This window comes from Malaclemys terrapin, chromosome 1, assembly GCF_027887155.1.
Source record: "Malaclemys terrapin pileata isolate rMalTer1 chromosome 1, rMalTer1.hap1, whole genome shotgun sequence".
NCBI lineage: Eukaryota > Metazoa > Chordata > Testudines > Emydidae > Malaclemys > Malaclemys terrapin.
This window is the reverse complement of record NC_071505.1, coordinates 184,627,414-184,651,497: the sequence shown is the minus strand read 5'-3', so window position 1 is coordinate 184,651,497 and position 24,084 is coordinate 184,627,414. Positions and strand designations below refer to the sequence as shown.

The 24,084-nt window shown below is 41.4% G+C and overlaps 1 protein-coding gene across 2 annotated transcripts; it reads left to right on the top strand.

The window, feature by feature from the left end:
* Nucleotides 1-4,352: 4,352 nt before the first annotated feature.
* MRPL39 (mitochondrial ribosomal protein L39) lies at nt 4,353-23,423 on the top strand. Of its 2 annotated transcripts, none has more exons than XM_054047497.1 (10): nt 4,353-4,462; nt 7,339-7,545; nt 7,902-8,041; nt 10,278-10,377; nt 12,381-12,448; nt 13,608-13,720; nt 15,982-16,047; nt 17,378-17,531; nt 21,828-21,875; nt 23,311-23,423. In XM_054047497.1, exons 1-10 carry the CDS (start codon nt 4,417-4,419, stop codon nt 23,374-23,376), a joined length of 1,008 nt encoding a protein of 335 aa, XP_053903472.1. In that variant the 5' UTR covers nt 4,353-4,416; the 3' UTR covers nt 23,377-23,423. The 2 variants fall into 2 exon arrangements, with proteins under 2 accessions (XP_053903472.1, XP_053903481.1); XM_054047506.1 differs by lacking the exon at nt 4,353-4,462 and adding an exon at nt 6,883-7,061.
* Nucleotides 23,424-24,084: the final 661 nt, after the last annotated feature.

Below are 24,084 nucleotides of genomic sequence, written 5' to 3'. Positions count from 1 at the left end.
CCCGGGTTCTCTCCCTCTTTTTATAATCAATTAATAAAGAATAAATGATTTTTAAACGATAGTGAATTTATTTCCTTTGAAAGCAAGCTGGGGGAAGGGGGAGGGTGGGTTCCTTACAGAGAATGAGTCAATAAAGGGGGCGGGTTTTCATGAAGGAGAAACAAACAGAAATTTCACACTGTAGCCTGGCCAGTCATGAAACTGGTTTTCAAAGCTTCTCTGATGCACAGCGCTTCCTGGTGTGCTCTTCTAATCGCCCTGGTGTCTGGCTGCGCATAATCAGCAGCCAGGCGATTTGCCTCAGCCTCCCACCGTGCCATAAAGGTCTTCCCCTTACTTTCACAGAGATTGTGGAGCACACAGCAAGCAGAAATAACAATGGGGATATTGGTTTGGCTGAGGTCTGAGCGAGTCAGTAACGATCGCCAGCGCCCTTTTAAACGGCCAAATGCACATTCTACCACCATTCTGCACTTGCTCAGCCTGTAGTTGAACAGCTCCTGACTCCTGTCCAGGCTGCCTGTGTACGGCTTCCTGAGCCATGGCATTAAGGGGTAGGCTGTGTCCCCAAGAATAACTATTGGCATTTCAACATCCCCAACGGTTATTTTCTGGTCAGGGAAGTAAGTCCCTTGCTGCAGCCATTTAAACAGAGTAGTGTTTCTGAAGACGCGAGTGTCATGAACCCTTCCCGGCCAGCCCATGTTGATGTTGGTGAAACGTCCCTTGTGATCCACAAGTGCTTGCAGCACCATTGAAAAGTACCACTTGCGGTTTATGTACTGGGTACCCTGGTGCTCCAGTGCCAAGATAGGGATATGGGTTCCATCTATCGCCCCACCACAGTTAGGGAATCCCATTGCAGCAAAGCCATCCACTATGACCTATACATTTCCCAGAGTCACTACCTTTCGTAGCAGCACCTCAGTGATTGCTTTGGCTACTTGCATCACAGCAGCCCCCATAGTAGATTTGCCCACTCCAAATTGATTCCCGACTGACCGGTAGCTGTCTGGCATTGAAAGCTTCCACAGTGCTATCGCCACTCGCTTCTCAACTGTGAGGGCTGCTCTCATCTTGGTATTCTGGCGCTTAAGGGCAGGGGACAGCAAGTCACAAAGTTCCATGAAAGTGCCCTTATGCATGCGAAAGTTTCGCAGCCACTGGGAATCGTCCCACACCTGCAACACTATGCTGTCCCACCAGTCTGTGCTTGTTTCCCGGGCCCAGGATCGGCGTTCCACAGATAGAACCTGCCCCATTAACAACAGGATCTCCAAAGCACCGGGGCCCGCGGATTGAGAGAATTCTGTGTCCATGTCCATGTCCATGTCCTCATCATGCTTGTTGCTGCGCTGCCGTCGCTGCCTCCTCCTCGCCTCGTTTTTCTGGTCCTGGCTGAGCATAAACTTCACGAGAACACGCGAGGTGTTTACAATGTTCATGACTGCTGTCTTGAGCTGAGCGGGCTCCATGCTTGCTGTGGTATGGAGTCTGCGGTGTTCATCCAGGAAAAAAGGCGCGAAATGGGTTGTCTGCCGTTGCTTTCATGGAGGGTGGGGTGAGGCTGTACCCAGAACCACCTGCGACAATGTTTTTTGCCCCATCAGGCACTGGGATCTCAACCCAGAATTCCAATGGGCGGGGGAGACTGCGGGAACTATGGGATAGCTACCCAGAGTGCAATGCTCCGGAAATTGACGCTAGCCCCGGTACATGGACGCACACCGAATTAATGTGCTTAATGTGGCCGCATACATTCGACTTTATACAATCTGTTTCCAAAATTCGAATTATATAAATTCTGATTAATCCCGTAGTGTAGACATACCCCCAGGAGCAGGGGGCAGCAGTCTGGGCTTCTCCGCTCCCTGAGCAGGGAGTGGGGAGCCAGGTGGGTTCAACCCAGCTGGGAGCGGGAAACCAGGGACAGCCAGGCTCTAGCTGCTGGCTTTCTTTTCAATTTCACAGCTCCAGCATGGATTAATCTTTTGTCGGCCTGGTGCCAAACATATTTGTGGGCCGCCATGGGGGCAATGGAGCATGGTGCGGGGGAGTCAGTCCCTGGAGCGAGGGGCTGGCCCTGGGCATGGGCATGGCATGGCAGGGGTGGCCTCGCTCTGCCCAGCCCAGTGTGAGGGCACTATTTACAAACTGACAGTTGCCAGACGCAAACTGGCCGCCCGGCCCTGTGCTGCCAACAGGCCCCTTCCCCTCAGGGGTGTGCCCATGACACGCTACATAGCCTCCCCCGCCCAACACCAGAACACCTCCCCCCTCCGATTCCCTATGGCTAGAGTCCCCCCCGATCCGCTATGCCCAGTGCCCTGCCACAAATGCACAGTACCCTGCACAACACCACCCCTGCTCTGTGCCCCCCTGCCCACAGCCCTACCACAACTGCCCAGCACCCCACACAGAACCCCTACTCCCTATTGTCCCAACACACAGAGATCTTCCCTGTCCCCTCACAGCCCAGCACCTCCCACCCCAGGCCGTCCAGAGACCCACTCCCCCACGCCCTGCCTCCTGGCCGCACTCACTGGGAGGTGACTGTGTCTGCCTGCTGGGAGGTGACTATGTCTGCTGGGCTGAGCCACCAGTGCAGCCAGGGCTGGTCCCAGGGTGGGGAATTGCTCCGGCCCCTCGGGAGTGGCGCGACCAGCCAGGCCAGGGTCTGCCCCAGCCAGGCTCCCTCAAGACCCACTTGCCTGAAGGGGCCCAGCCAAGCCCCCCTCACACAGTCTGAGACTGACCAGACTTCTGCACCAGTCCCAGGCAACTCAGCTCCAGGAATACAGGTGGGGCCCCCACAGGTGGTGGGAACAGAGACTGCTTGGAGCCGGAGGTGCACTGGGGTCCAGCCAGGAGGCAGACAGAAGAAGGCAGGTGGGGCCAGAGGACAGACAGGCCAAGAGGAGCAAGTTGTGGGTGGGGGGAAGCGGGGAGCCAGCAGCCTGGTGGGGTCTCAGGGCACAGTGCAAGCAGAGCAGGCTGGGGCCCCTTCTGAGCATGGGCCTGGCTCCATGTAAACCTGGTACTGAGCATGGAGCCCTGAAATTGACAAGACAGCCAACAGCAGATATAAGTAAGGCAGTGTCTACACAAACACTGGCTCACCCTAACCACACCAACATAAGTGCTATGCCTCTAGTGGAAGTGGAGTTATTATGTCAGTGTAATAGGGCACTTACATTGGCCGGACAAGGCTGTAGTGTGTACACTGACATAATTAGGTCAACGTAAGATGTTAATCTAATGCTGTAGTGTAGTCCAGGTCTTAGTCAGCGATACAGCCAAGTATACACCCCAGAAGTTCCCAATCCTATATGTTAACATCCTGGTTCATAAGCAACAGAGAGTCCTGTGGTACCTTTAAGACTAACAGATGTATCGGAGCATAAGCTTTCATGGGTGAATACCCACTTCATCAGACCCACAAAAGCTTATGCTCCAATACATCTGTTAGTCTTAAAGGTACCACAGGACTCTCTGTTGCTTTTTACAGATCCAGACTAACACGGCTACCCCTCTGATCCTGGTTCATATTTCTTCTGAAGATGGAAAACTCTTTAACTGAATGCAGATTCATTGCAACTCTGTCAGTGTTTTCTAAATTCATTTTTAAATTGTGAATTTTGGTATAACAATTTTTTCATTTCTTAAACATTTTAACTTTCAGAGGAGTCAATGATGTCAAAACAATTGTCAGATACTCACATGCTCAGTGTCTGTCATATCTTTGCCCTTTTGTGATCTGGCTGAATCACTGACATGAGTGAACACAAGAAAATTGTAACAAACTTGTCTAAGGAATTTAAGAAGTTTACTTTGTGGACGAAATCATCTTCTTATGTTGCCGGGGTCTAGATATCGGCCTGAGCATGACTCAAACCTTCTTTTGTGGGAGGAAAATTATTGGGCAGTTTGTGGTGGAATATTTTTAATTCCAAGGTCTCTTCAGTCTATGTACTACAGCTCTTCGAGCTCTGGTCAAGTAGAGAGGGGATCCCTGATGACTGGGACCTGAGTAGTTATACTTTATCTGTCTACACTTGAAACGGGACACTGCAATACAGTTCCGCGATGGCACAATGCAGCAACCTGCTTATTACATGGGATTTCATGCGGGAACCCCGTTACACCATGAGCGTCACTCTGGTCCTGAACGTGCTTCTGGCTGAGCTCAGAGTCTGTGCGGGTCTCTGCAGACGGGGTCGCTCCCCGCGGAAGAATATGGCTCAGGGCCGCGCGCCGCGCCAGTGTTGGGTTCCTGAGAACTCGTTCGGGCCCCGCCCCTAGCGGCCGAGGCAGGCGGATCCCTGCGCCGCGGCCCGTGTTTCCGGGGGACCCTGCGCCGGGTGCGCGCGCTCGGGGGAGGCCGCAGGGAGCAGCAGCAGCAGCAGTCTCTGGGCCATGGCCGCGCGCTGGGGGACCCGGTACCTGCGGAGCCAACACGCCCGTGAGTGACCCCGACCCTGCACTTCGGGGCAGTGCCCGCGCCCCCCCCGCACTGACTATTGGGGGTTGGGTGCAGTTATGGGTTGTTTGCATAGCTTCAGCAGTGTGGTAGGTGTGAACACCAGCTTCCTTCTCTCTGCCGACCTCAGTCCAAACTTAGGCTTTGTCTACACTTAAAATGCTACAGCTTGTCTCTGTAGCACTTCAGCGTAGGGCAAATCTACAACTACAATGATGCAGTACTTTAATGAAGATGTTCTACACACGGGGCCCTCCTGCCCGGCCCCTGAGCTCCTGGCCCGGGAGGCTCGCTCCGGCCCCTCCCCCGCTGTTCCCTCGCAGCCTGAGCTCGCCCCGCCGCTAGCGCAATGCTCTGGGCAGCGGGGCAGCGCATCTGCAGAGCCGCGGCCTGACCCTGTGCTGCGCGGTAGCGTGGCTGGCTCTAGCCACAGCCGCGCCGCCAGCCACCGGTGCTTCAGGCAGCGCAGTAAGCGGGGGAGGTTGGATAGAGAGCAGGGGAGTTCGGGGTGGTGGGCGGGGAACGGGGTTGTTGAATGTGAGCAGGGGTCCCGGGGGGGAGCAGTCAGGAAGGAGGGGGGGTTGGATGGGGCGGCAGGGGGCAGTCAGGAGTGGGGGGTTCTGGGGCGGGCAGGGGACAGGGAGCGGGGGGGTGGATGGGGCAGGGGTGCTGGGGGGGCATTAGGGAACTGGGGGGGTTGGATGGGGCAGGGGTCCTGGAGGGGTGGCATCAGGGGACAAGAAGCGGGTTGGGGGGGAGCCGGGGCTGGGCCACGCCTGGCTGTTTAGGGAGGCACAGCCTCCTTTAACCGCCCTCCATACAATTTCCAAAACCTGATGTGGCCCTCAGGCCAAAAAGTTTGCCCATCCCTGCACTACACCAACAGGAGAGAGAGCTTTTCCCTGGCATAGTTAATCCACTTCCTTGAGAGGTTGTAGCTCACCTCTCCCACTGACCTAGTGCTTTCTAAGGGTACGTCTACACTACCCACCAGATCAGTGGGTAGTGATCGATCTATCGGGGATCGGTTTTATCGCGTCTAGTGTAGACGCGATAAAATCGATCCCCGACCGCTCTGCCGTTAACTCCAGAACTCCACTGCGGCGAGAGGCAGAAGCAGAGTCGACAGGGGAGCGGCAGCGGTCGACTCGCCGCCGTCCTCGTGGCCAGGTAAATCGACCTAAGATACGCCGACTTCAGCTACGCTATTTGCGTAGCTGAAATTGCGTATCTTAGGTCAACTCCCCCCCCTCCCCCTCCCCCCCCAGTGTAGACCTAGCCTTTGTGTGTGTGTGGGAGGTTAGGTTGGTATGACTAGATTGCTCAGGCATATAGATTTTTCACATCCCTGAGTGATGTAGTTACAGCGATATAGGTCTGTAATGTAGTGACCATAGACGCTACCTATGCTGGAACTGTGAAATTGACAAGAAAGCCAGATCCTGGCTCTTCAGCTGGGCTTCTTGGCTCCCTGCCGGGATTGTGGCAGCCGCACCGGGCTGCTTGCCACTGGGAACGGAGCAGCTGACCACACACGAGGCACGAATCTTCCTGCCGGGAGCCTGGCTTTCCCCCTCCCCCCAGGCTCTCGTTGCTTTAGTTAATCCACTTCCCCGAGAAGCAGTAGCTAGTTTGACCAAAGAATTCTTGTGCTGACCTAGCACAGTCTACACTGGGGGTTAGGTCAGTGTAATTACATCTCTCACAGGTGTGGCTTTTTCACACCCCCGAGAGATGTAAGTATACCGAGGTAAATTCCTAGTGTGGACCAGGCCTCAGTCAGTGGTTTACCTGTCTAGGCACAGTTTATGACTTTGGAAGCAGCTCTTGTATTGTGCAGGTTTCTTTGTAATATTCTCTCCCCCTCCCCCCCCAATTTCCAAAACGTTTGGTTTGGTTTGGTTCTGTGGATCACCAGTGATCCATGGATCCTTTCCTCGTGGACTACAGAATGTGAAACATTTTGGAAACCACATGGTGTGTGTGTGTGTGTGTGTGCACGTGCTCATGGTCTGCAGACTCACTTGTGTAAATAATAAAATTCACATTTTAAAATAAAATGAGAGGTTTTCAAAATTCCGTTATGTGGGATAAATAAACTTTTTTAAATAGGCAAGAAAATTATTATGGTAAAGGCTGAGATGTCAGTCGGTAAACTTTTATAACTTACTCTATTTGGGCTTAGCTAATGTAGTTGATCTGAGGTGCTTCTTATCATTTATAATCATTGAGTTAAAAATGGCTCTGGATAAATATGGACAATTTTTGTAGTTATTCATGATGTAAGACTATTGTTGTAGGAGTCAGAAAGGAATGTTTCCTCATGGGCACCATTGCATAGTTAAACTAATTATGCCCGGGTTTTTGTGTTCTTTTAAAGCATCAGGTTATTCTTCTGCAGTTGGGGGCAGTGTACAGGACATGATGCAGCAAGGATTTGCCATACAGGATCAGAACGCAAGTTCTTATGAGAGAGAATTATCCCACAATTCCTCTTATGTATTCATGAGGAGAAAGTAGAGGGACACAGATGCAATCATGGCTTCTAATAGAGTCAAATACAGAGTCTGAAAGATTACAAGTAAGATTTTAGGTTTGTGCTGAGCCTTTCTATTTAAATAACATGTTATTTAACTTTTGAATATTTAGGGTCTGGTTTTTACATAACGAGTGATTATTACAAATGTTAAGAGTGAACTGGAAGTTAGTGCCATTGCAATAGAGATACAGTTAAAGGTTTGTTGAGTTAGTGGCTCATTTTTTCTACTCATTGAAGATGCTAATTAGTCTATTTATATCTGTTTGTGAAATATCTTGAAAAGCTGTATGTTGCTTAGTTAGATCACTTCTTTTTCCAGGGTTTATTTCAACAGCTCCTGCTTCTCGACTGTCAACAGCTGAGATTGTTCAGATGCGCAATGAACTCTTCACTAAGGAGAAAGAGAGACAGTTGTCTCTATATCCACGAATTGAGAAGATTGAAGTAAAATATGTTGGCAAATCTCATCCTGGCACTTTGTTTGTTATGAACAAAGCTTTGTCTACTCCATACAATTGTGCCATGCGTAAGTAAATTGAATCACAAACTGTTTGTTCCATTGTGTATCAAAATCACTTTGCTGATAAATGTATTTACCATCCAAACTGGCACATACTACTATTGTGGTCATTGCAAAGACAAACACAGTGGTCTAGGTAATAATACAAACATAGTATTTCAGTTTGGCATGTATAAAATACCGATAGTGGGATTTAAGAAAAAAGTTAATTTCTGTGGATTCTGATATCATTCCCACACACAGGTTTTTCAAGGAATGACACTTGGATTTTGGTATAATAAGTGCAGAATTCTAAATTGCAAATTTTAGCAATATTAGAGGGATGGTGAAAACTGCCTTGAATTCTTCCACTCTTTTTTTAGACTTAAGTGAATGGCATTGTAAGAAATCAGTATTGGCACTTGTGGATGGAGAGCTTTGGGACATGTATCGGCCTTTGACCAAATCATGTGAAATTCAGTTTCTTACTTTCAAAGATGAAAATCCAGAGGAAGTGAACAAGGTAAATCAGCATCTTATTTCTTTATGCAATTTTTCCTCTCTTATGGCCGGATTCAACTCCCATGGAAGTTTTTTCTATTGACTTCAATGAGTAGGTTAGGGCCTTAGGTAGTAGTTTGAATGAAATTCTAGCTCTGTTGGTTACATGAGAAAATGCAAGTTGTTAAAATCACACATTTCTTGTTGGCTTCATCTCTATTGCTGTTTGGACAGTCTCTACTATCTCCACCAATTTTTGCACATATATATGAAAGCAAAATCTTATTCTGCACTCTAGAGAAATCAAGAGTTGTATTAATGCAGGAAAATAATTAAGATATAAGAAACCTTTTCCTTCAAGCTTCATATGAACAAGATAGACACAGCAGTAGCGGGGAATAACCATGTTGAGAAGCTTTACTGAAAGTATAGTAGGATGCATAAAATAAGTGGTGTGGGTTTTTTTTTTTTTTGGTCTAAATTTCTGTAATAACTCAAAGTTTATAGCCTAAACGTAATTTTAGTCTGCTAATAATCCTACACTAAAGATTGTTCATTACATAGAGAAAAAAGGGTCTACAACCAATTTCAGACAGGGAGAGGAGTGAAGTAGTTGTATTTGTAGTATGTCTTTAGCCCCTTAATACTGGCTCCGATATGGTAGAAGAGTTGATTTGTCACTACATGTAAGTATCTATTGCTTTCACCAAATATATTTGTTTATAAAGTTGATCCATCAGTTATAAGAATTCGGGTAAAATCCTAGTTTGTAATGTAGGAATGTTTTTTGTTACATTATTACTGTAGTAGTGCCTAGGAGCCCAGTCGTTGATCAGAACTCCACTGTACAAACACAGAATAAAAAGAATCTGCCCCAAATTGCTTATAATCTAAGTCTAGAACATGAGACCACACATGGATACAGAAAAATATTGTAGGATTGGGAGTCAGAACTGCCGAGTTCTGTTCCTGACTGTATGGTCTTTTCCAAGTCACTTAAACTCTGTCTTTCCGTTAACCCATATGTAAAAGGGTCAAATGGTACTTACTACATACCTTTCAAAGATGATGTGAGGAATACTACTTATATTGCACGCTAAAAATGATAATACTTTACATTTCTAGTCAGTGATGTTAACTTCCGTAAAGAATCATTTTGGCTGAAGAGTGCATAAGCTGGGTTAGCATTTCCTCTGCTTTAAAACAGGGTTGCATTGGAAGAAATAAGTGGTAGTCTCCTAAACTCCACCCCACAACTCAAGTTCCACGTCCATCTGCTTCCTTGAATTCTGTGGGCATGAATAATATAGGTAATAATGTTGATGTTTAAACTGTCAGTTCAGGCATCAGAGCTATTGTTTCAGGTTGTCTGAAGACTCAAGTTGACCCATGATTAGTAGACATTACATTAGTTTACATCTGGTTCACATTTTGAAGTTTATCTTCACATCCATAAGGGGTTAGTATCTTAATTATTTCTCAATGAAAATTTAGATTCTGGACCACAAAATGCAGTCATTGGGGCAAAGCACAAGTTTGCAAAATCACTTTGCACTGTTGCAGTTCGACCCCTTCCTTGAAATACTGTAAACTTTAGAACTTACAGTAGGCCTGAAGATACAGATACGCAGTATCTAGTACTTCCTATCCTCACCTTCAAGGTCCTCTATAATCTCACCTCGCTACACGTCTCTTTTCATTTGCTGTTAATTCTTCTCTCACTTGATATACTGCTTGCATCCCTCCCTCCTTGCCTCTTCCTTTATCTCCTTCTCGTGCTCTCTTCATTCTCTTTAATGCTGCCTCCTGCAACTTGAACAGTCTGCAAGATACTCTCTCCATCCTCTTTCAGATCCCTCCCTTGAAATACTTTTTTTCTGGAAATCTTTTATACCTTGTTTTCTCACCTGTAATTTTCCTGCACTTTTCTTTACCTGATCAGTTGACCTGTCTCTTAGAACCTGCAGTTAAATCCACGTGGGTGGACTGTTGAAAGATCAGGACTGTTGATTCAAAGCTTCTCCAGGAAGGGTGCACCTGGTGTTCTATTTTATAAAGCTTATGTTTGTAGCACTGTATAAATGATTGATAAAATATGTCCATTGTATTAAAATACTAATGCACAATGGAAACTAGCAAATTTATGAGGAATTCAGTTTTAAAGGAAGACTCACTATTTGAATCAATAGCTGAACTAGTCTGGCATGAATTGGCAACTTCAGTATAGTAAATTTGTTTTGAAATGCTCTTTATTACAGGCCTATTGGCGTTCCTGTGCCATGATCATGGCATGTGTGTTAAAGCAGGCATTCAAAGATGAATACTCAGTCAGTCTGATCAGAGCTCCAGAAGTGCCAGGTGATTATAAATGTTTTATTGTTGATAAGCTCGCATAGACCCAGTTCAGGTGCATGTCTCAGAATTAGTATTACAGCACATTTAGGGGCTCTCTTTCCTAGTGATGAGGGGTTTATTATTCTTCAATTTCTAAAATGTGTCACTGTAATGTCTGAGTGCTTTAGACATTCATTTTATGTCCAAGGAATATGTACTCAGTAGTACAGCCCAGTTGTACCTCCTCTCTTCCCCTCTCCGTCATCATTTCAATGGTCAGACATCAAGTGATGTTGGAGTGACTTCACTAATGTGTTTGTAATAATTGGGATTTCAGAATTGCTCATCTGAACACTTGAAATCCCACCCAGAATGCCTGCATGAAGAAGTGGTCTTGCACCGTGTCCTGAAGGTGGCAAGACTGATGCAGCCTAATTTCTGCTGGCAGCAAATTTTACCCTCCATTAAGGATACAGTGACCCAGACCAGTATGAGGTGTCGTTTTGCCTCTTTCCGTTGAAGTGTCTTTGCTGACAACTGCTTTGTCACAGTGCAGAAATAGAGGTGGTCTCTGACATAACTGCGTCCAAGTCCATTTAGGGCTTTTAAGATGAGGAACAGGACCTTAAATTATACCTTGTATGATAAGTGTCGGATATGATGCACTGATGTTTGTGCGAAATTTCTTTTAACATTGTTTATTCATGTAAATGGCCAGAGGGCTTACTAGAAAACTAGCAAGTTATACTGGGAGACTATTGCAATAGTTAAGCATAATAGCAAAGAGCATTGACAATTTCTGCTAATCTGTAGTCTGAATTTTTTTAGGATTTTAAATTGACAAGCAAAAGGTTTTCATATTTATTGTTAAAAAATATATTTAGACTGCTGGGAAGAGAGCATTTCATCCTTCTGCTACTTAAGCGAAGCCTGAAATTGACTGGCTATCTGGCAGTATGTCAAAGTGCACTATGGAAATTTTAGTGTGCCATAGCAGGGTCTGCACAGTGACTTCGTGTGTGGCAGATTAGTGCGCAGTACAGTTGCTCCTTGTCTTGTTGCACCCGAAGTCTTCATGTAGACAAGCCCTAGGTGTTTGATATGTGTGAAGCTGGTAGGCTGACTGTCAGGCAGCGGCGACTCCAGGCACCAGCGCAGCAACTGCGTGCCTGGGGTAGCAAGCTGAGGGGTGCACCCTGCCGGTCCCTGCGAGGGCAGCAGTCAGGCTGCCTTCGGCAGCTTGCCTGTGGGAGGTCCGCCGGTCCCACGGATTCGGCAGCAGGTACGCTGAAGCCGCGGGACCTGCGAACCTTCCGCAGGCATGCCGCCGAATCCGCAGGACCGGGGACTTCCCGCAAGGATGCTGCCTAAAGCAGCCTGCCTGCCGTGCTTGGGGCAGCAAAAAAGCTAGAGCCGCCTCTGCTGTCATGTTTGACATACCATACCATGACTCCAAATGGCTTTTAGGCAGAGAGGCCAAGGACTGAATGAATGTGCATGGAGACCATGCTGTCTCCTCCTACCACAGTATGTTGTCAGAGTTTGAAATTGTGTTGCTGCTGCCTGTGTTACCTCCTCTGTGGATAAATAAATGACTTAAGTCTTATGTTCTGTCTGTCTGGCACCTCTGAGCAATACAATCCTCTGTACAAATGAAAAGTGCAGAAATACTCCAGAGAGGAGGAGGGTCTGAATGTATATCATACTTATCCAGAAAAAAACTGTTTTGATGAGTGGGTACAGACTGCCATACTCTTATAAAAATTGTAAATACCCCGAACATATTTTTGGGTGAATATTTAAGAGACAAATAGAATCTGTCATTTGACTTTATAAAACCCAAACTGTCCAGCTGTGATTGTAATCCACAGATTTCAGCTTGTGATCCTTGCTATATTTCTATAACAGAAACAGCCTTGCTTTGGCCCCTATTTATTCACACTGATAATGTTTTTGTAAGACTGCTGAGGCCATGAAATAAAATGTATACTTGGTTACAAATAACAGCATTTTCTCTGGCTCTGCAGTGATCTCTGGAGCTTTCTGTTATGATGTTGTTTTGGACAGTAGGCTTGATGGCTGGAAACCAACAGAAGTAAGTACAATTTGTCTTCTGAAAAGTAATGATTATCATTTACTCCTCCTTTGTTTTGGGTGACCTTTCTTTTTTAAAAAGGGAACAGTCTTGGTTTACTGTGGCAACAGTTTAGAGACCCCTATTACCTGATTACCCCCAGGCAAACCTCTGCCCCCATGTGGAGCCCCATTAAATTAAAGATCGCTATAGCTAGCACTGTTTTTCTCCCAGTATGGAGAAGGTGATATATGCTTACTTAGAAATACTATGAGTGTATATTAAATTGTAATTTTCTTAATAGTTTGCACTTACATGGTATTTCTAAGCAGAGGGTCCAAAGCTGTTTAGACCTTTAATCAAGCCTCATGACTTCCTGTGAGGTTAAGTGAAAAGAAATATATTTCACTGGGAAGGTGTTTCTTCTTATAATGCGTGTTCACCGGGAGAGGGGGAAAAAGATGTATGGCTAAACAAAATACGGAATTTCACTTTAGTGCAAGCTGTAGTTTAAGTTGCCCATTTTGAAAAACTTTCTAAGGTAGTTGTGAGTCATCTTCAGTTTCTCAATCCAGTAAACATTTTGATAGTTGCTAATGTCTTCTGAGTACTGAAGTTTGATTTTTGGAGTGGGCAATCAGTTTTGTATTTATTGATGTATCAGTAATGTCCACTTTTTTAAACATTTGTTAACAAAGAGGGCACTTTCAGGTGGGATTTTGATTGATCGCTTGAAAACTAGCCAGATATTAGCCAGATTAGTGTTCAGCAGTGGCAGGATCATGTCTATGCAAATAGTATGTTTGGAGAGCTTGATGAAGCTTTCAGTGAATTAGAAGTATCTCAAAAAAATTGGAAATGGGAGTGCATGGGTAATAAGGAATTCCCATTTGCTTTGGGCCTGATGCAATACTGATTGAAGTCAGTGAAAACACACGCATTGATTTCAGTGGCAGGGGCCACTCCTAGTTAGAGTAACTGTAATGTCCTACCAACAGTAATAATTAGCAAGTCTATTGCTGATAGATATATTTGTAGGAATTTATAGATATACTAGGAGTCTCCTTAAAAGCTTGTTGTTTACCATTTTTACTGCTTGTTACAATATTTTGTTATACATACAATGTGTATTAAAGACCAGCTGAAGAACAGTGGTAACAGTCTACTGTTTTGTTTTAAGGACAACTTCCGTTCTCTTACAAAAGAAGCACACAATCTAATTCACAAAGATCTGCCGTTTGAAACATTGCACGTTGAAGCAAAAGTGGCATTAGAAATGTTTCAGCATAACAGGTCAGTGTTTATTTCAGATTTAAACAAAAATAGTAAAGGATGAATTGAATTGCTAAAGGAAATATAACCTTTAAAATGTGACAATTGAAATATGAAGGGCTAGATCCTCAGCGTCAATTAGTGTAGCTCCACTGACTTCAGTAGAGCTAAACTAATATACACTTAGTTTTCCTGTTAAATGCATACACTAGGTGGCACTACAGTGTATAACTGAGAGGTGTTTAAGAAATTGGAACAGTTACGAGATTTTGTATTTAGTATCAAACTAGTGAAATCTTGAAGTTCTTAGTTCTTTCACCATATTAGTGGTTAGATTTCTCATATGCTTATTCTTGTAAGTTTTGTTCTATACAGTACATCTCTATATTGAGATATTCAAATTCAACAAGTGAATCCAGGAAGTTATCTTCTAAATACCACTATATTTTACTATCCGCCTTGGTTAACAGGTAACTGGCTAAACTTGGCACTCCACCCAACTATCTATCTGGGAGGCAGTGATATCTAATAGATGGGTAAGCCCCTTCATTTTCAGTTTAAACTGATTTTTTTTTTTTTTTTAAATAATGGCAGATTTTACAAAGGATTACAGTATTTTTTTTCTGACTTTCACCCTACTTTTGTATCATTCAAATATATAAAAATAACTTGTTTTATTAGGAAAATACAATACATTGCATGATATATATTACAATAATACATTAGTCTGTGTGTATATGCAAAGCTGCCCGTTGAAGTAAGGCTATATATTAGTCTAGAAGATATACACAATAAACAAACAGGCATGCACACAGGCGCCAAAGTGCATGTGCATCTGAACGTACTGATGAATCTCTCACCCACCACATACACATTTCAAGCTGTTAGCAGATGCTGTTTAAAGATCTGATACATGAAAATGGGAGGAAAACAAAAATGTGTCAGAATACATTTCAGAACACAAGGATGTATTAAAGTAAAAAAAAAAAAAAAAAAAGAGAAAAGGATGAAGTTGAGGGTATGCACTCAAATGGTGTGGCCCAATTATGAAATGTAAATATTTATAGGCCAATAGTTGTAAGTCTACAACAGTAAACTGTTTATTCAAATGAAAGGTTTTATCTGGGGATTAGAGATGTATTGTTTTCTTAAACTCGGAGGTGGCCTTGTTTTGAGTTCTGTTTTAGTTCTGTAGCAAACCACATTGAATTTCATTAATCAAAGCATTAATCTACTGAATACTTTTTTCCCTGTCCTGTCGTCCACCAAAATAAACCCTGATATTTATCCAGAAAAAATATTACTATTTTTTTCCACCAATCTTCACCTGTTTCTGTTGTTGTTGTAGTGATAAACAGTGATCAATTCCTGTGAAAAATAAAATAAAAAACAAAACTGAGGTGTCCTATAAATGGGGTACTGACCAGGGCCTGGGATTTATCCCTGTCTTGGCCATGATCTACTTTGTGATCTCAGGCAAGTCGCTTTACCTCTCTGTACCTTTCTTTCCCCCCCCTTAGTTCTGGGGCAAAAATAGTAGATACTAACAGACTTTTTAATCAAGTGAAGAAAGGCATAACAGCTGGTGGCTGGAAGTTAAAGCTGGACAAATTCAAATTAGAAACTAGGCACACATTTTTACAGTGAAGGTATTTAATCATTGGAACAAACTACTGAAGGAAATGGTGGATTCTTTCTCTCTTGATGTCTTCAAATTAAGGATAGATGCCTTTTTGGAAATTATGCTTTAGCTAAACACAAGTTAATTGGCTTATTACAAGGTAACTGGGTGTAATTCTGTGGCCTTTGTTGCACAGGAGGTCAAACCAGATGGTCCCTTCTGGCATTAACATCTTTGTATCTAGAAAGGCTTATTTTTATTTAAATGTTTTCCACAAAATAAAATGAATGTAACTGCTTTGAGGTGGATTGGCTCATTCATGACATACATACTTTTTGTGAGGCATGTCAAAGAGGCCTTGAAATATGGAAGGTAAGGGTTTAAAATTGTTTCTAATCTTATGAATATTGAGCACAATTATTAAAAAAGCTTCTTTGATGCATAGCTCAAAGGTTTTTCTCATTATTTCCCCCATATTAACTTAATAGTGGAGTTAAGGATTAGGTTCTGAAAGGCTCCCAGTGACTTCAGTGTGCTTCTGCATTAGACCCTTATAGATTATAAAAATATTATGAAGCAACTTGACTGTTTTTTGCTTCTTCATATATGTAACTTTATATCTGACACATCTGTGAAGTGTGCTGTTTTGTTTTCTTTCAAGGTACAAAATGGATTCAATAGAACAGAAAGCATCGCAAAATCCTGAAGGAATAGTGGAGTTACATAGGTGAGTAAAACTTGAATTTTATTCTGTAATGATTCACAATGGTCCAGTTACTTTGCAAAATTATATGCATCTGAAAGAAAGATAAGTGACTTGTGATGTATTTTTAATGGAATTTTGCTTTCTGGGTTAGCTGCATTCTGATCTATAGAGGTTCTTCCACCGCACCATTATTGTTGTATTTAACTCTTGATGGGACTCCTTAAACTTTTCAGAAAGCTTTTAAGATAGTGGGCTTCCTTCCCCTGCCTCCCATCTCTTGATGGTAAACACTGAAAAAAAACCCATCACTTTAAAAGCTTTATATTAAGGTTCTAAATTAAAAATTAGTTTTAACAACTTTAATGTATTAGAAGAAAAATACTTTAAAACAAAAACAAAAATTTTCCTGGTAAACCTTTTTATGCCAAAATCTCATTCCTTTTCCAGTTCACTGTCAGCATTGCATTACTTACAGTTATGTTTACACTGGGGTCAGAATGGAACTGGCTTTAGGTGTTCAAGGAAAGAAAAGTAGAAGAAAGTTGTAGGAATCTGATTGGTGAAGGGAAAAATTGCTTGAGAGGGGAAGAAATGTTTATCATAGTCCATGGGTTGTAAAAGGATGCATTTTTGGTTTAACCTCATGCATGCTGTTCAGACCACTTGATGTTTGTGTGTTACCACGAGTTGTGGTTGTGGTCTGGAAACTCCCTACAGAAAAATTGGCTTTGCAGAGATGGCTCGTTTTGGAATAGTGTTCTTCCTGGGAAAAGTATATTTGCTCAGGGAAGTCTGCAGAGCACAGAGTGGGGACTGAGGACAGAAGGGAAGATCTCTGAAGGAAAAGTGTGATGTGAAGGGTTTTGTTTTTAAATTCTCCTGCATTTTGTATATTTTCCTTCCTTCCTTCATTTATGCAAGTATTGGAGTTTTCAGATATATGCTAGGGGAAATCCTTCTTGAAGCAATAAATAGAATCATGTCAAAAGTGTGTGCTTTTGGGAGCAGATCCTGTATGTTGTCATAATTCCATTAAAATCATTGTACCTATGACAGCTGAAGAACTGCCTTCTGGACTCTAGTTTTAAATTAGTTATTCAGATTAGGAAAACATGCTGAACCTGAAGTTTTCAAGGGTACTTCTTCCCCAGATACCAAGAATGTTGAGCTGTAGTGGGATGTTTGGTTTGGGATTTGTGTGGGTTTTCTCTTTTGGTTTAGAAAGAGTTTCACTATAATTTTCTGTAGATAGGCATTTTCTATTTTCTAAGTGATAATGAAAAGAAATAGCTATGTTTGTAATGTCGCTATAAACATAAATTCACTGTGAGTTTTATTGTGCTCCAATTAGGTTTGGTGACTTTGTAGATATTAGTGAAGGCCCTCACATTCCAAGGACAAGTTTTTGCTTCCAGTATGAAGTGACAGCAGCCCATAATCTCCAAACCAGCCAGTCTGAGTCTATACGAAGGTTTCAGGGTGTGTCTCTGCCTATTCACTTAAAGGTAAGTAATGCATTCAGTACAAATATTCTTTGCTTAGGGCAGGAAGGAGTGGAAGAAGTCTTTTTACATGTCTTCAAATCCTTGGCATATGCAGTGCCAATATCTTGTCATAGTTGTGAGAATAGGGTGAGCAGATGTTCTGATTTTATAGGGACAATCCAGATTTTGGGGGCTTTTTCTTATATAGGCACCTATTACCCCCCACCCCATGTGTTTTTTTTTTTTTACACTTGCTATCTGGTCACCCTAGGTGAGAAGTAGGTGAGTGGAAGGCCCAGAGTGTGGTTTACTTTAGGAGTGTCAAGGCTCTGGTTTCCTGAGCACTATTTTAGATATTTAGTCAAAACTCTTTACTACAGACCAGGCTCTGTGGCATTATTTAAGCATTAGTTGTTGTTTTTTAAAAATATACATATCTTCCAGTACAGTTATTTTAGTCATGTCACTTCTGGGGAGGGTCTATAATTGTCCATCACATTTTTCTTGTTCGTGTGGTTACTGAGAATGTTTCCTCCAAGGGAAATGGCAAACTATTAACTCTTTTAAATGAGTGAAATTATTTCACTGCACATCATTCCAAAGTGTAAAATAAGAATTGCCATTCAGAATCATCTAGTTCAGTGTTCTGTCTATAATCATCTATCAGATGATTCAGAAACAGGTGCAAAAAAACTCTGTAGTGACAGTTATGGAATATCTTGCCCATAGAGTAAAGTTCTTTCTAACCTCCATCAGTTAGCTTCTGGCTTATGCTCTGCATCATGGCGCTATCTAAATGTGGAGTGCCAAGTTTCAGTTTTAGCACCTGTCTCTTCTTTTCTCACCCTCTTCCTCGCACACATACGCACACCTTTCTAAATTGTTTACTTATGTTTTCGGGGCTACCGTTACTCTTATATTAGCCCAAATTCCTCTCTCTCAGTTGCCAGCAGAGCTGGGTAGCAGCTTTTGCCCCCACTGAGAGCCAGATCAGCTTTCCATGGGCTAATCCTTTAATGTATGCAAGATCATCTGGGGGTCTCAACCTAGTGGCCTCATAGCCTTCATTATTTTGCAGAGGGCAGTGTATTGCAGAAGCTATAACTTAGAAAATGTCTTGCTTAAAAGGGTTTTTTAAATTATCAAAATATTTAACAGCAGCGGATACCTCAAGCCTTTCAGTCACAGAATGTGTACTGTGGTTAATGGGCAGTGTGTTTTTCCCACCTCCCCAGGTCTGTTAATGTGTATAAACCTTAACACTGGCTGACAATTGTTGAGAAGGGTGCTTCTCTATCTCCTCTGTAATTCACCACTACTTCCCTTTGCTGACACTGCCTGTGTAAGTGTGAATGGGAGGTCAATTTTATGAATTTGCAGAGGTGAAATTGAACAAACTAGATTTGCCAGTTTGAGAAGTGTTGAGGCCAATATTGACATAGAATTTAATTACGGTAGCCACTTTTTATTGAGTGTAGGGAACACTAGCTTGCTAATGAGCACTAGGTTCTTTTCAGGTCAGGTTTTACCTTGGAGCATTTCTCAGATCAGCATACTTAATTTTTCTTAACCAATCCACAGTGTATTAATTCACCCAGAATTTCACTCTATAGTCAACAGTTCATAAATCCAGTTTAGATACAGCAAATGTTCTAGGCATGTGCTAAACATAAGAAACACAGTCTTCTAAGCGATTAATAAAGACTATTGTTGTCAAGCACTTATACCAGAGGAAAAAAACAAATTATCAAGATTTCTTATTACATGTACTTCATAATATTCAGTTCTTTAGTGCTTCTAATACATTTGTCACACTTCAAATAATTCACCAAGGAGTAAGGATGCACTTGTCTTAAGGCACTTCTGTGAATGTGGTTCCTACTATTTGAATTGTTTTGGTATGAAAGGGGAATGTTTAAAATGTCAAAAGTAACTGCTTCAAGTTATTGTTTTCCTCTTAGTCCAGTTTTCTTGGGCTTACAAAGGAGAATGTATATTGCATTACTTAGGCTTGGTCTACACAACCAACTGAGCTAACCCCCGCCCCCGGTGTAGACAGCGCTATGGGAGGGCTTCTACTATTGACATAGCTATCGCTTCTCGGGGAGATTGAGTACCTATGCTGACAGGAGAGCTTCTCCCATTGGCGTAGGTAGTGTCTTCACTAAATGCTAAAGCAATGCAGCTACAGTGCTGTAAATGTACACAAGCCCTTAGTTTAAATCCAAAATACGGTTACTTGAGATCTCACTTGAAAGAGTGTAGACTCAGTCAGATAACATTGTTGTTAATGTTAGAGAACAGAAAGAGAAATACAATCTCTGAAATGAAATCTCACTGCTGCTTAGTCCTGTTAACCCTGGGATGGCATGGGGAGTCTCTTTCACATAGCTACTCTGGGCATCTGCTGGATTCTTCAGTGTCTCTAAAACAGATACTTCAGTGTCTCTGTGGATTTGATCAACTCTTCTTCTTAGTGCTGTAACCCTGGAGGAGGAAAGAGGCAGCCCACGTGGATTTAGCTAGCTCTAGGTTCCCATATGGTGATCTCAATTTGTATATCCTGTTTCAGGTTTGCTGGAGGAAGGCAGTCTTATTTTTTTATTGGACACTGGCAAAAAGTTGCTCTCAGCTTTCAATTAATAGTTTCTCTGCTACTTCAGTTGGTGTCCAGTAGATGGTGATGGTGTATAATTAGAGTGAGGCAACATCATTTTGATGAATAGTAAATTAATAGAAAAATGCATTTTTGGGGGCACTGAAACTATTCACAAATTTCAGTTGTTTGGTAAATAGGTTTTTTTTTTTTAAAAGGAAAACACTTTGAAAATCAAAACAGTTCGTTTTGACCACTTCAAAAGTTTAGTTTCAACTTTTCATTTTGAAATGACGTTTCGATTAGAAATTTAGCTAATTTAAAAAAAAATTGAAATGGAGAAAACATCTGAAAACAACCCAATGTGAAAGAAAAAAAAAATCATTTCAGGGTGAATGAACTGAGAAATCAGTTATTGCTCAACTTTAGAACAAATTTTGATCCTTTTTTGTTGGAGGCTTTTTATGTTTGATTCATTTGAAGGTATTTCTGAATTCTCTGGACTATTATTTGGAATTCTTCTTTCCTTATTAAGCCATTTCTATTATTATTTCCAAGCTTTACATAGGTTAGGTGCTCATAACTTTCAGTATTTCCCTTCTTATGCCATATGCCATATTTAGAATGCGATGTCATTATACAGAAAACAAAATCCTGTGAATTAGGGGAACATAATGAGTACGTTATTTTAAGTATATATAATACCTAATACAGAACAAGAGAATTATCTTGAAGATACAGGACAAATTATTTTCTTGAAAAGAAATGTATATCTGGTTAATAAAGAAGACAAATATACAGAATCTAATTTGAGGAAGATTTTATATATTGAACTTGTTGGGGTATCAGAAAAGTTTGGCCTCTGGAACTTGCAGCTTTTTGGTTCACCCACTGTTCCTAACTAGTTTAAATCTACATTTTTTTTTTTTATACTCCTCTCTAAAACTTGATTAATTTCCAGAATGCAATGGGCCATGTGCATAGGCAATCAGGATGCTAGCCTTGTTTGTCAGCCTTTGGTAGGTTCATTATAGTTAGAGGGAGAGAGAGAGAAGTTCCATCTGCTTTTGCATAATTAACAATAGTTTTGTAGATTTTGTTTAAATGTTGCATTGCCTATTCTTGATGTAATAAAGAGTCTTTTGACTGTTTCTGTCAAATGAGGATTGTTGGTCTTTTATTCTGAGCAAATCAAGGTGTGCAATTTGTAATCTTGTTTTGTATTCTTGCTAAGGAAATAGTGAGAGTTTTATGCTTAAAAGGGCAGGGAGAGAGCTTATGGCTGTTAACAATATATTCAAGACACATATGACATTTATACATTTTACACCAGAAAAGATATAAAGAAGGCCCCAATCCTGTCAACATTTCTATATTTGCTTAAATTTATTCATGTAAATAGGTCCGTTAACTTCAGTGGGACAATTCATGTGTGTGAGCATGATAATATTCAAGTGTGCAAGAGAGAGATACCTGTCAAGTTGGAAATGTAATAAAAATTAACTAATTTCAACATGAGCAATCAAACTGCCTGTATTTTTAGTTTTGTTTACAGTGGTGGTGTAGTCCTACCTTTCCCGGACCTGAAGAAGCTTGTCTCTCTCACAAACTGAATAAAAGATATTACCTCACAGACCTTGTCTCTATTTTTTAAAATTGCCACAGGATCTGATTTCAATTTAATTATAAGTAATTCACTGCACTCATTCACTTTTTTCCAGGCTCATCACACAGTATGGCGAAGATTGCTGGAAAGGTCTCAGAGACTGGTAAGTTGAAGTAGCAGCTAAATAAACAGCTTTAATGACTTGTTTTTCTTAAAGTAAAAGAATTGTCATATTGTAGAAGTTAGATAATCATAATTGGAGGATACATACAAGAACATATTTATTTAAAGGAAGGAATCCAGGCCAAATCTTAAGAAAAATTGAATGCTGTATTAGAATATAAATAATCTAATTGTTCTTGTAAGAAGGAAAACATTGGAACTTTGTGGAAGCCTGAGTTGCATTAAAAATATTTCTCTGGAATACTACAGATCATGGAACTTGGACGGTGTATGTGATTGATTTCCTCCATAGTAAAATTGCAAATTCTGTCAATATGGATTTTTTGGTACACATGAATAGGCTCTTTGTAAGCTCTCATTAAGTAACCTTTAGAAATTTTGAAAAATGTCAATTCTTTAAAGATGAGGGAAATAGAATGTTAGCACTTTTGTATTTTTATTTTTTCTACATGTTTAAGGTTATATGTGGAATCTGAAACGAAGATTTAGCATGAACTTGAAATACAAGTAAAACTGAAAAAAAGCAGTGTAATGTTCTAACTGTACACAGACATCTGGGTTAAAAACAAATACAGGAGATTTGTGCCTCATGTATAACAAGACAAATGAGTCAAGTCAAAGAAGGCTGATACTAGGGGTGAGCCTATATAGAAGCTAATGGAAGCCAAACGGGAAAATGATTGCATTACATTAAATGGGAAGGTAATTGGAAAGAGTTCTAAAAAGTAAAATGTGCCTGGTGTAAGGAAAGGAAGTTTCCTAATTACATTTTATCTGGAAGAGGACTAGAAAGTAATAGTGAAGGCAGTCGAAGGAAGCATCTACAGTGACTGAATAAATACAAAAAACATGTTAATGGAATAAAGGAAGTGGAACCCTATGTAACATCTAGACATAACTAAACTTGGGGAAATTTGGTAAAGATTAAATAGTAAAATTATCAGACTTTTAAAACTCCAAAGCCAATATTCTGCTTGCTGTTTGAATAGCAGCAGAGAAAAAGCATATCACGTCTGTTCCACAGTCCACTAATTAAGAAGCTTGCTCAAGGCTAAAATATAGTACAATAGCGAACCCATTTTTCTGACCCTCCATTATCCATATTAACCGGACAACCAGTGCACACTCTCCTGTGACCACTAGATGCCGCTGCAGCATTGCACTTTCCCATTCTCTGGTTTATCTGGATTTTTGATTATCTAATCTGGCCCCAGTCCCAATTAGATCAGCAGACCAGAGGGTTCTGCTGGTTCTTATAAACCAGTTTGAAAATGTTTATAATTCATATTGTTTAATTTTAAAGACAACAGTACTTCTTGCTGTACACTATTCTTGCTCAAGTATAGTATAGCAGAAGGGGAGAATGTACAGGGTGAAACTATGCTTAAATCCCCCCAAACACTGATGTTTTGCAGATTATTGAAGATGGCAGTCTGGAAGCAAAAGATGGAAATCTGGAAGTAAAAACTGTAGTAACATAATTCTTAATTTTCATGTGTAAATTAATAAAATAAAAATGTTTTGGACATGTCTTGTGTGTTTATGTATAAAGATAAAATGCCAAGTTCAGTCCTGATTGTTGAAGTCAACTGAGTTAACAAGGTTAAATCAGGGATAAATTTAAGGCTAATATCTCAATTGACTTATTTGATTTTCCACATCTGTTAAAACTAGAAATAGATATGAACTAAAGTTTGAAAAGAGTGAGAAATGAAATGTTTTGTGTATGGTAAAACTCAACTCATTCATGGTATTTTAATAATCCCAGATTCTGATAAACCTTTATTCTGTGAGTATTCTATTCCATAAATATCCCATCTTGGTACACAGAAAATAAGTGAACCATTAACACAGAAAATAAGTGAGCTAGTCCATCTGTACTAATTTGATGTATTTTCTTTTCATTCAGTAACATGCAAAACAGTTTTTTGCCATGAAAAAAAGCAATAACTTTGTATCCACTGAAATGCTAGTTCAATTTCTTACCAAAATTATTCCCCAGTGGAATGTCACAAACATCTACATCTCCTACAATAACAACTTAAAGCAAATATCTTTGCTGCTTCAGATCTCTGGTGTCTTGTACATTACTAGCAATAGGTAATAAACCTAAAACACTTAAAAATGAAACTAAGTTTTCTTGTCGTCAAACTGCTTGTAATTCTTTTTAAGACATCTCCTTCCCCATA